Below are 12,112 nucleotides of genomic sequence, written 5' to 3'. Positions count from 1 at the left end.
GGGGGGGGGGGGGGGTAATTTTTATATATTTTCGCCATAAAACTACTAAATCGCCTGATAAATAATAAAAAAAAAAGTATTTAAAAATACTTTCCAAGCAATTCTATGTATATTAATAAAACATAGAATAAATTGCTTGTAGCTATTAATATACATATACATACACAATAATTGAAAACGATTATAAATAATTATTAGGAAGTCACTATGTCATAACAACAAAAAAATAACTGGCTTTTTATAAATTCGTTGGCCTTCAATATACGCCGCCCTTTAAAATATGCCGTTGTAGGCGGTTGTCTATATTGCCTGGAAATATAGGCAACTGAATACGCCGCTGATCAAACGTGATAGTTAAAACAGTAGTGACATTAATTCTGTTAAACCGAAATATAATACACACACATATATATTTATCGGCACCATTTTTTGTTCGATTACTTTCAACGATGTGTATTCAAATTTTACGCGTGTTATATTAATATGCTGAAGGTTGGGAAATAATAATAACGTGTAGTTGACAAACAGCAGTTATCGATTTTCCTGATAACTCTAATGACCGTGTGCTTTTTATGTTATATACAACCCGTCCGCTTTTGAAGCGCTGTGCTTAATGGACACTTCTGAAAAACATAAAATTAAATAAATATGTTTAAATCAATAAGATTTAAACAAAACAATGGTTTTTATCAGTAAATATTGTGTAATTACAATTTCAGCTCGAATTTCACTGAAATTGTTATAATTTTGAGCATTGTCCGATAGTATTACTATGAATTAGTTTTCAAATATTTTTGAAATTGTTGATAGTACCTCTTTCGATGATTTGCATAAATTTAGCCCGTTAAATTGGATCAGGATATCTATAAAAAAATAATTTTTTAGTGTTCAGCGCGTGCATGTAAAAAGAGCATATTAATATTAGTACATTAATTATTCAAACACTGTGGATGTAAAAACCGATATACATTTTATAAAATGAAGAATAATATAAATGTGTACACAGTTACATGAACACACGAGGGTTGTATTAGTTTTAATGGTGTCTCTACACGGTCGTTGCCATTATTATAGATAAAGAATTTCATCATAACTCAAACGTTCTTTCATATAAGCTATTAAAAAAAAAAAAAGTATTATCAGTCAAGTTTATTTGTGAAATATTTAATACTTAACTGTATTATTTTTCATCTAAATATTTATTCTGAATATAAATTACTATAATTTTATACTATCTCGTTTTTAAATCAATTATAATTTTTTAATGCACAATTATGAAACTTTATCTACACAAGTTTAAGTTTTACGTACAAGTTATTATGTTAAAAAGTAAACAATACATATATATGTATATATATATACATATTCGTAAACGTATTAATTTTTTTTTTTTTGATAATAATTAACAAAATTAACCAATACATGGAATGTCTATTTAAATAGAATCAAAAATAAGTTTGAGAAATTATTTTTGTTTACATTTATTGACTAGACCTTTTGCTAGAGATTAAAGTCCTAAATGTTGTGAAAATCGATCAATAGCATTTATAAAACTCAATACAAATATCTTAACTGTACATAAGAATAGCAGAAAATAATGTTTTCCTACACTTCATATGTTTTGAAAATATCGTTAAATTAAAATATATCGTGCATTAGGAATAACCAAGTGATTTACTGCAACAAGTTTCAATTAAAACATTAAAATAATATTATTGTTGTATGTTATAAATAAAAATTATGTTGCGGAGAATTTTCTCTGTAAATTATTGTTGTACGAGTCGTTTTTTAGCCATTATAATGGCCTAGAAGTAAATGGTTTTTGTGAATGAGTTTACTTCGTTGTATACTTACCTCGAAATTGGTTAACTGCTTGGCATAATATTTGTGTATTGAATAGATGTTTTTTACACACTTGAAACGACTTAAAGCTAATTTTTATTTAGCTGTCTGTCTGATCACCCAACAAAAACCAAAGCTGTTTTTTTAATACAGACAATTGTTTATCAAGTTGAAAAAAAATTCATGTGTCCACATAAGCTATATGTTTTTCATTCATATAAAGCGAATTTAATCTGAAAAAGTAATATATTAAATGAAATTTCACAATTGTATATGTCTAATATATTTGTACGTACGTAATAATTTAAAAAATATTAAGACTATAAATTTTTAACTGAATTTGTAATAATAATATTTGTAGCTGTAGTAGTATCATAAATAAATGATTATTTAAATATAAATTGTTCAGTAAAATTTTACAATGTAAAAATAAATATTTATACACGTTTAATACAAAAATAAATAAAAATTTAATAAATAGGTTACAAAATTAATTAAAGTTGTTGAGTTTTATGCTTAAATTAACTACAAAACTTATAAAAAGTGTTCAATATTGAAATATAATACAGGGTTATTTATTAACTATAAATCAAGCATTGTCTCTAAAAATACAAAATAATATAATTTTTCTTTTCAAAAACTTATGAAACTGTATTTACTACTAATTCAAGATAAAAATTAAGTTATGCGTCTTCTTCTTATACCTTCAAAAGATATTCATTAAAATTTTTAAATGGTAACTCATATATTCATTTATTACAATATTTATCTAAAAATATCATATTATTATAACTAGATGATTTTCTTATAAAAAAGCGTATGACGACTTAGTTTTTTTAAAAATTTCAAAATGAAGACTCGAGGTGAGTCTGATTATTTTTTGATTAGATATTCTGTGCCACACTATAATTCCTGCATAGATATAAAAAATTCGTATCATTAAATATAATGGTTTAAAAGTCATCAATTATAATCGTATATCTACTGACTATATTCACAAAACTAAAATAAACTTGAATAAAAGTTTAGAGAATAGAATATTTAACTCTAATATTTACATTTATTAGTTAACTATAGTACATAATAATCTTAAGTCTGTTTTTATTGATTAAACGGATTGACAAAATTCATCAATTGATATTTGATGAGTTTTGTGCAAAATCAACATTACTTTATTTATTAAAACTTTTCATAAATCTAAAACGAAATACTTTTAGCATATATCTAACTCTATTAAAAAATTTTAAATACGAATCTCGGGTGGTTTATTGTAATTATTTCTTTACCAAATATATATAATTTTCATTATTTTATTAATACATTTCATTTTGAAAAAAAAAAAAATACAATTTTATTGTTAGATGTTTTTTTAATGTAATACATAACTTGCATACGTCAACTTAAAATTTTTTCTGAATACATTTTAAGATTAAAAATATTTAAATTATAATAATATTTAATATTTTTAGATACCATATTTGTTAGTGCTGTTTTTATTAAAAAGTTCAATGATTAAATGATAAATTATGATCAAGTATTGCAATTGTTAAACTAATTAATGCATCTATGTATAATAATAAATTGTATTATATTATTGTATTATCAACTGTAAATACTTGTGATTAGTGAAGATGAGTACTATTTAGCAGAATCCAATCTAACATTCAGTGTACAAGATGTTCAGTAAGTAAGGAAACAGGTCAATTGATATGAACAATAAGAACACTAAAAACACTTTTCTTTATTTACTGAACACCCTATACATATAGAGTATTCAGTAAGTACACAACCAGTTATAAAGCTTGCAGTGCTTTGATGTTGTTCAGCTATAAAAAAAGGGAACGCTTGAAATGTATAAAGTAGTTAACGTATTTGGTAATATTTTAATCTATTATCGTTATTTTCGATCGAGAGACAGTTACATAAATAATCATCTTTCTTGATACTAACTATGTAACATTTGCAAAATGTTTGAATAGTTCATTTGAATTCAATAAAATATTGAAAAATTACAAATATTAATGTTGTAGTAATAAATCAACTGCTGGTTTTTAAATAAGGAAAATTGGATATGAAATTTTTTATCAAATGATTTTTATACAAATCTCACTGGATGAACTAGAGTGTCTTTTAACAAAAATACTCTAATTAGTTCATATTGATGTGTAACTCATACATATCGGTATTTGTTAGTTTTTTCCTTGTATGGTCTTTTAACTCAGTAATGTTAAGACGTTTCAATAAAATTGTTTAATAACGGCTAAGACTACTATAGTTATTTTTAACAAAAAACTAGCATTTAAAACATGTAATGGTACACTTCTTATAGCGCGTTCTGTAACTCCAACTTTGAAGCCTCTTAAAACTTTAAATAATCCTTTCATACTCTATGAACTCATCAATAGCCATTTTGTCTTGGTATATTCATTACTCCATCCTACCAATTATGCTAAGTATGTTCCTAAAAATGTAGTGTTTTCTTATATAAAGTAAACACTTACTTAAGTTATGATTAATACATTCTAACATATAAAAACATAAGTTACTAAAATAATTGTAAACTTCAAATGATACTATTAATATTTTTTAATTAGTATCTATTTAGTTTTAGGTATTAAATATAAAATTTTAAATGCTTAGGAAATTAAGAACAGTCCAATGGGATTACAAAGTATCATTACGCATTGATCTGCAAAACTAGTACAGTGAGAGTTGAGAATTTTTTGGGATAAGCACAAAAACACACATATCATGTAATAATTTTTCAGCTTCACATTGATGATAAAAAGGTCAATAAATATTTTTATATTGACATAGCCTTAATTAAGCTTATTTTATTTCATAAATTACTGGGAAACCTTATTTTACTAAAAAAAAAAAAACACGAACATTTTTATTACTTTAACATTTTTTCAAAAGCCGTCATTAACCAAAATTATTAAAAAATAAAAACCAAAACTCTATTATAACCTATGAAGTCATTTCGGTGTCTAGCTCTGATTTGTATTGAAAAGCTGATTGTCACAAAAATGCGATTTTAAGATCATTGATGTTACACGTAAAAAGAGGTGCTATCAGTTATCCCACGAAAATAGTGTCTCGTAATTTTATCGTTCATGTTTGTTTTTTTGTTCTTCAAAAATATTAAATAGCAAAAGACCCCATAGTAATATTTAAATTGTTTTGCTCTCTGTAAAAATTGTTTTTTTTTTTTATTTAAAAGTTTTCAATACATTTGTATTGTTATAGTTGAACAAATATACTATAAAGCTTAAATTGACATTAAAATTTGTGTAAACTGAGAAAAAATTGCTTAAATTTCAATATGAATTTTTAAAAAGTAGCCATAGAATTCAATATCGATAAAAAGTTTATTGATAACTATTGAAAGTAAATACATAAAAAAAACATTTCGTTAATATGAAATTTTTTACTTGGTTACGCAATATTCCTTAAACATATTATTTTCTGTGTTTTGGGTTTTGTTACTAATAACTACATTACCGTGTTCATATTTGACCTTATAATTTGAAATAAATAATTACAACAACGTGAAATCGAAAACCGAGTACGCCAATGGATTCATCAGAAATATTAAGAGCACTTGATTATTTTACCCTTGTTAATTCAATCATGTTTGATACACCGCTGTTATACCGATAAATATTAAATAAATATAAAAAAAAACGCACATTGAATCGATTGAACTTGGACTAACAGGCCGAGTAACGTCGGCTACATCAATGGAGGAATTAATAACCGAGTAAAAAAACAAAAGCTGATGTAATTTGTAGCAGACATTGAATACCATCTGTAATGTCGGTAAGTAATATAATCGGTGACATGATCGGTGGGTATCGTCGTCATTCACACGTGATCGCACTATCCTCTGCCATCCGCCTTTCCGCACAACACAGTCTCTTTGTCATTATGCGCGTAAGAGTCGGTCGGGTTCGTGTGAGGAGTGCACAGGGGAAACGCGTAAAAATCGCACAACGTAATTGCCGCCGCCTCCCCTTACCGTTCTGATCGCACTCTCTGCTGCTGGCCGTTAATGGAGTGCACCGACAGTAGTGGCAAGGGGCAAGGGCGCCAAGGAATGACCCAGTTAGTCGGCGAGATGTGCGCGTGACTCGGGATGCCCTCGACGGGGGGAGTCGGTACAGCGCCACATGCCGCGCCCCCTCGAAAACAACCGAAAAACCGCACACAGAAAAAGCGTGTTTGGTAGTTTGCCGCCGTCGCTCAGTCTTTGTTTTGGTACACGACGTCAATCACCTCTCCGATCGTGCGCCGGTTGCGATTATCGCGTTACGATTCGCGTGGTCGTTTTCAATTTATTTCCCTCTCTTCTTTGGCCGACACACTTCTCACGATATTTTTTTTTCTTTTGATTTCTGCTTTCTTCTTTGATTGCTTTTAATTAAACAAAAAAAAAAAAAAATGTTCATTGTAATGTAAATGTTACAGCTACCACCACAATACGCCGGCATTGAGAATTATATCAACATTGACTGTACCCCGATTCGTAAGACAATTAACACATTTTTTTTATCGGTCCATCCAATAAGAACAAAAGGAGAACGCGTTATAAAAAAAATAATCCAGTAAATTGTATTCGACGGTTAGATAAATAAAGGACCGACCCATGAATAACAAAAGTCCCGCCAATTCGATTTTCGATGGATTCAAAAACAATGCCATGTCCAAGCTGGGCGTCACAAAACTTCTCTCTCAGAGTTTGTAAGTTTTTCCACTATAAAAATTATTAATATTGCACATATACTGCGCACCGTTTATTGAACGTCAACCGCACAATAACGGTAACAAGACCATTTGGTTTTGGCGCAATGCACGTTTTTTTAGATAATTCTGATTTAACCGTTGGACTTTCCGCTAAAATAAATTTGTACCGAAACAACGTGCGTTTTCTTGTTTTAATCGAACTTAATGTTGGCTGTTCCTAGAAAACTCTTTAGTGCAAGTCTAGTCTGTCGATGACAGTATTTTTTACCGTTTTATGCGACATCATTGCGTTATAAAAACCGTAGTTTCGACTCGATGTGTATACAACTTTATATTATACATTCGTCTGAGCGTACACGATTAAATCGCGTAGTTTTTTACAAGGAACAATTAGTTATGAGATGTTGTGCCGTGAAAATTATGCACGCGAGAAATACAAAACAGATTTCATAACGGAAATAAAATATTACTTACTGTCGTGATTGCTACTTTTAATTGCAAGTCTTTTGTATTCGGACTCGATAAAAATCTTTAACAACAGACTACCAGTATGATTTTGTTTTGTTAGTTTGTAATTGAAGTGTCCGGTGCAGTAACATCATAAGTTCATTACTATCAAATCAAATTATTACTAAGAAAGTAAACTAAATTTCACGTTTTGTTGCAATGAACAACTTGCGAAACTCATTCTAATCGAATATTTGATGTGTCTATACGCGTAAAATTGATTGTTATTCTTCAAATATTGTTGAATACATCGTTTTTTTCTTTTTAAAAATATATTTACACATGTTGTTGCACTAGATAATTTAATTATTGTCATGGATATACGTTAAACTAAAATATATATATATAAATACTACAACTATGATACAAAAGTATTTTATGATTATTTATCATCAACTAAAATAGTATCACTCTGGTGGTACAAATCCAAAAGTATTTGATGGTATGATAATAACTATTATTATTAGCTTGAGTTTTTATTATTAAAGTAATTAATAGATTTTTTTAGTATTAATACTATAAATTGCTTTATTGTGTAATGTAGTTTATATGTTGTGTGTTCATAAAATGTTAAACACGAAACAGTCGTTTTTGTTTTGTATTCGAGTAGGAAAAGTTACGTTTAAAATGAATACATTGTCGATGGCTTAATTAGAAAAATATTGTCGGCCAATGGATATCCGAACGTCGTCGTTCGAGATTGATGACCGTATTCTCTCTGACATATATATATATGCATTTGTCTGTAGTGTCGACGACCCTAAGTATTGTCCGGTAATCTATTTATTACTAATAACATAACATGGTAATACACTAGCCGACGGGGAAAATACTAACCGAACCTTAACGGAAATATTAGACGAAGAAACTGTACATACTTAAAAATAAAACAAAAAGTAAATTGAATTAGTTGGTTTAAACGTACAGTGAATAACCAATAATAATAGAACTTTTTTGTCAACACAGAAGGTGGTGGTGAAGTACACAACGGTTTCTAGAAACTGTTGTGGATAAAAAAAAGCCGTTTCGTATTCATTATACTGAGCTTGGATTAACGGACATAATACCGATTATATTTCCTGGCTACCCAAATTTTATGAAATGTTTTCCGCGGAAATAGTTTTATGATCGACATAAACTAATTTAATGGTGCCGTGGTAAATGTAATACTGTTCAAACGGTGCTATAATTTAATTAAACACCATCTTAAGAGGTAATTAATATTGTTGCGGCGTCATGACTAAAATGCACTTTCATTATAAATCTGTGACAATACATTTTATTTTTTTAATTATCGTTAACCAAATTCGCCGTATGATAGTTTTTCGTCGATATAAATTAATAATGTTCGATATCAAACATAAGTAAATCGATTTTAAATTTGTTCATAGAGAGAGACCTAAGAAAGAACTACAGAGCTCTAATAAACAATATCGACAATTTTCTGTTGAGGTTTTACTACTATGTGTATATGATTTATTATTTTATTTCTATATTTCATCCACAATCAATTAAATATATCGGTTATTTATTTTTACCGCGATACAGCAAGCGTACAACAAGTAATTATTTAATTTGCCACTAATTGAACATGACCGTTATAACTTATATTTTTTATATCCAACCATCAAAACCAACGGTGGTGGATGTGTTATAACACAGCCGCCTTTGGTGCTGATAGGCTCCAACGGAAATAAACCGTTTGGTGTACACAGTCCAATGACTCCTTTTTTTCGGTCTCTATTCCCAATTTCATGTAATCAGCTCATTCCGGTTTGCCGCTAACCAAAACGATAAAAATAATTGAAATTTATATTCGTGTCGGGTCGACTAACAAGATGAATAACATAAATATAAAATCGAATTATTGTTGAGCTACTTTTTAATTTTCCGCGGTAAATAAATGTTGTAATATTAAATAATGAATATTTGATAATTGTCGAATGTTTTTTTTTGTGCTATGGAATTGTTCACACAATAGTTGGTGAATTTTCGTCGACAAAGAAAGTAAAATTAAATTTAGCATAACGCACGCACTACTTTTATTGAAAACATTGAATTTCGAATTTGAAATAATAAAGCAATTTCTGGAGAGATGTAGAAGAATGAACAAAACCGACAGTGAATATTTCTCAATTTACATGTAAATTATAGCCATCTCCTTGACGTTTGACAAAACCACGAGTCTCACGTCAAATCCGATTGGTTGAATTTGTTGATTTTTCTACAAAAGCGTACAACACTAGAAACGTCGAAAGTTGTTTTACAAGTTGTTTGTACTTTATTCAGTAGCAATAACAGGAGATAAATCAAATTAACTTAACAAGGACTTTACAATTCTGACGTTGTCAATATTTTTTAGTGTAGTCAAGAAAATAAATGATGATTAACAAATGATTGGCAGATTATTGATTTTTGCTTAAAAATAAATGATATTCGACGACGTTGAACAAACATTGTAAGTATACGGTCCGGTAATTTTGACTTGACGGCCACGTATAATTGTGTAAACAAGAGAGAACCGACTAAAATTCTAAAATAATGAAACAATTTCCATGCGGTTTTCTGTACTACAGTGTGTTTGTTTTAGAAAAATTACTGTATAGGCATCAAGTCACTAACTTAGGTCAATATGACAATGAACCAATCGACGAGTAAAAGCGTAAAAAAAACACGTTCTCGGTAATATGCTGAAAATGTATCGCATTTGTTTACTTTTTTCATAATCTCGCCATGTCGTTGTTGTTTTTCTCGTACACATCGTTTGTAATGAAAATCCGTGGTTTACGACGGTGTGTAATTCCCCCTGGGAAAAATGGCCAATTCTACTCATGTTGTAATAATACATATACATCAGACTGTTTATGATGTTTGTATACACAGCAAGAAAATAAACTTTAAGGACATTAAATGCCAGTGAAATCCAGTCAAACATTGTAAATAGTTGTGCTGGCATTTTTTTATAGATGATCTGAAATTTTGTTAAATACAAATCAGGGAAATTTATTCCTTTTGTTTTAACTCGTAAAAATGAAATAATACATATAAATATTTATATAAACTATTTAAATCTACGCTTGTGTTAATAATGGTTTTATGTGTTCATTTAATTGTAAAATTAATTTTTTTATTTCCTTAATTATTTTATTAGTCATCATAATAACAATAATTATAAAAGCTAAAAATCAAATATACCGAAGGAGCTATGTTATAATCAAAACTAATTTTGACTTCAAATAAAAAAAAAATAATAATTTTTTTATACCACAGCTCTACATACTACTAGTACGCGTTATTAGTATAACAAATTTAAATTGACCTAAATGTATAGTGAGTGCATTTCATTTGGAAAATAAATTATTCAGAAAGGAATAACACGATTTCTTTAAAATCTAATAAAATGACGGCAGGCAACTTATGGATACTATAACCCTTCTACCCAGAGGCCATTCACCATTTAGTCCAAGGTGCAATGAAAATATTATGACATCATTCGACTACATCAGAAATCATTTTATGAACACCGTCAGTTTTTTATCGTTTAAACGATAAAAGTAAAAAATGGTATACATCGAACATGAGAAATTACTACTTACGCTAAGTGTTATGTAACGCTTGAAATCAACGTGATAACCAGTGAGCTGGTAAAAAATATATATATAATTACTCACCACCATTAATATTAACGCGATTGGTTCGACGTATTATTCGTTTAATACGATTTTACATATCAACTATCACCTTTGAAACACTGCCAAAATTCGCCACACATTAATTTTGTACTACTTTGAGCATAAAAAAAAATTAGAACAATTATTCGCAATATATAATATGCTAACATAATTCGTATAATAAATATAATTAACTTTAAACGCGTTGAACTTATTAGTTAACATAAATATTATCGTATCATAAAATTACAATAATTAATAAATAAATGTATTGCACGAAATTAGCAAACGGCTATCAAGAGAAAAACTTTTTGACAGAGAAATAATTACTATTCTGATATACAGATGAGATCAGCGTTGATTAAACTTGACGTTTTAAAATCAATATGCTTATACAAGCTCTCCAGAGTATACATTTGACAGAACAAAAGCGATAATATTCTTGAATTGATCATATTTTTTCCTATGCCTCTTAAGAGACGACCGGATAAAACATAATATCCCTTGTGGTGCACGCCTGAGAGAACTGTGCGGCCGTTAGTGATATTTTTTTATATCGTTCCTTGTCACCCGTCAAAGACACGCTTAGAAAAATAAAACAATATTGTTATTACGTACAACGTCCATATGACATTTTTTATTTCATTTTTTACCATGGCTATCGTTGCATGTAATAATACAATAACCATAGGAAAAGGCCATTTGTACAGATCTAAAGAATTTGATTGACCGTTTATATAGCAAGTAAAACTACCAGTATTTATTTCATTTAAATAGTATTTACAGATAACAACAAAATAACACATATATTTATTTTTTCAATGCTACGCGTGATATAAATGTATAAGAAGTTCATTTTATTTTATTTAATTAGAGTAATTTTGTGTACTTGAATTACAGTCTGTTATTAGTATGTAATTTTCAAGGATTTGATTAATAAAATAACTCTCGGGATAATTATTTATTAAAATTTTGTTTCAAATTCAAGTCTTATTTTCATATAATTAGTATACTTGAAGCTTTCATTTTATTAATTATTTCTAGATATATAAGAAGTTTTTTAGAGAAATATACTTTATGTACTTCATTTAAAATTTTATGAGTAAATGTTATTTTTAGTTTCCCAGTGTGGAAATTATTAGATGTTAATGATTTTTCACGTGTAAAACCTGTTGGAAAAACGACCTTTAAGTACTGAAACATTACTTTTGCTATTAAAAATGGAAAACTATTTACAGCTTTTACGCACTTAAAATGATGTATGCGTTTAAGTCACAAAAAATTAACCGCATAACAAATATTAATTTAAAGATTTTTTGTCTGCATTCATATTTCTCCGGGAGAAC

The 12,112-nt window shown here is 28.4% G+C and overlaps 1 protein-coding gene across 2 annotated transcripts in view; it reads left to right on the top strand.

Moving 5' to 3' along the window:
- Nucleotides 1-6,070: 6,070 nt before the first annotated feature.
- The window catches only part of LOC126899667 (synaptotagmin-7), a 91,488-nt gene continuing 85,446 nt past the window's right edge, over nt 6,071-12,112 (top strand). For both annotated transcript variants that reach the window (XM_050674751.1, XM_050674750.1), the window contains exon 1: nt 6,071-6,585. In XM_050674751.1, coding sequence (XP_050530708.1) covers nt 6,491-6,585 — 95 coding nt within the window. In that variant the 5' untranslated portion in view covers nt 6,071-6,490. The remainder of the gene's footprint in view (nt 6,586-12,112) is intronic.

The sequence above is a fragment of the Daktulosphaira vitifoliae genome, unplaced genomic scaffold (assembly GCF_025091365.1).
Source record: "Daktulosphaira vitifoliae isolate Bord-2020 unplaced genomic scaffold, ASM2509136v1 Scaffold_2, whole genome shotgun sequence".
Lineage (NCBI taxonomy): Eukaryota > Metazoa > Arthropoda > Insecta > Hemiptera > Phylloxeridae > Daktulosphaira > Daktulosphaira vitifoliae.
Note: the sequence above shows the minus strand (reverse complement) of the source record. Positions and strands in the feature narration are given on the sequence as shown.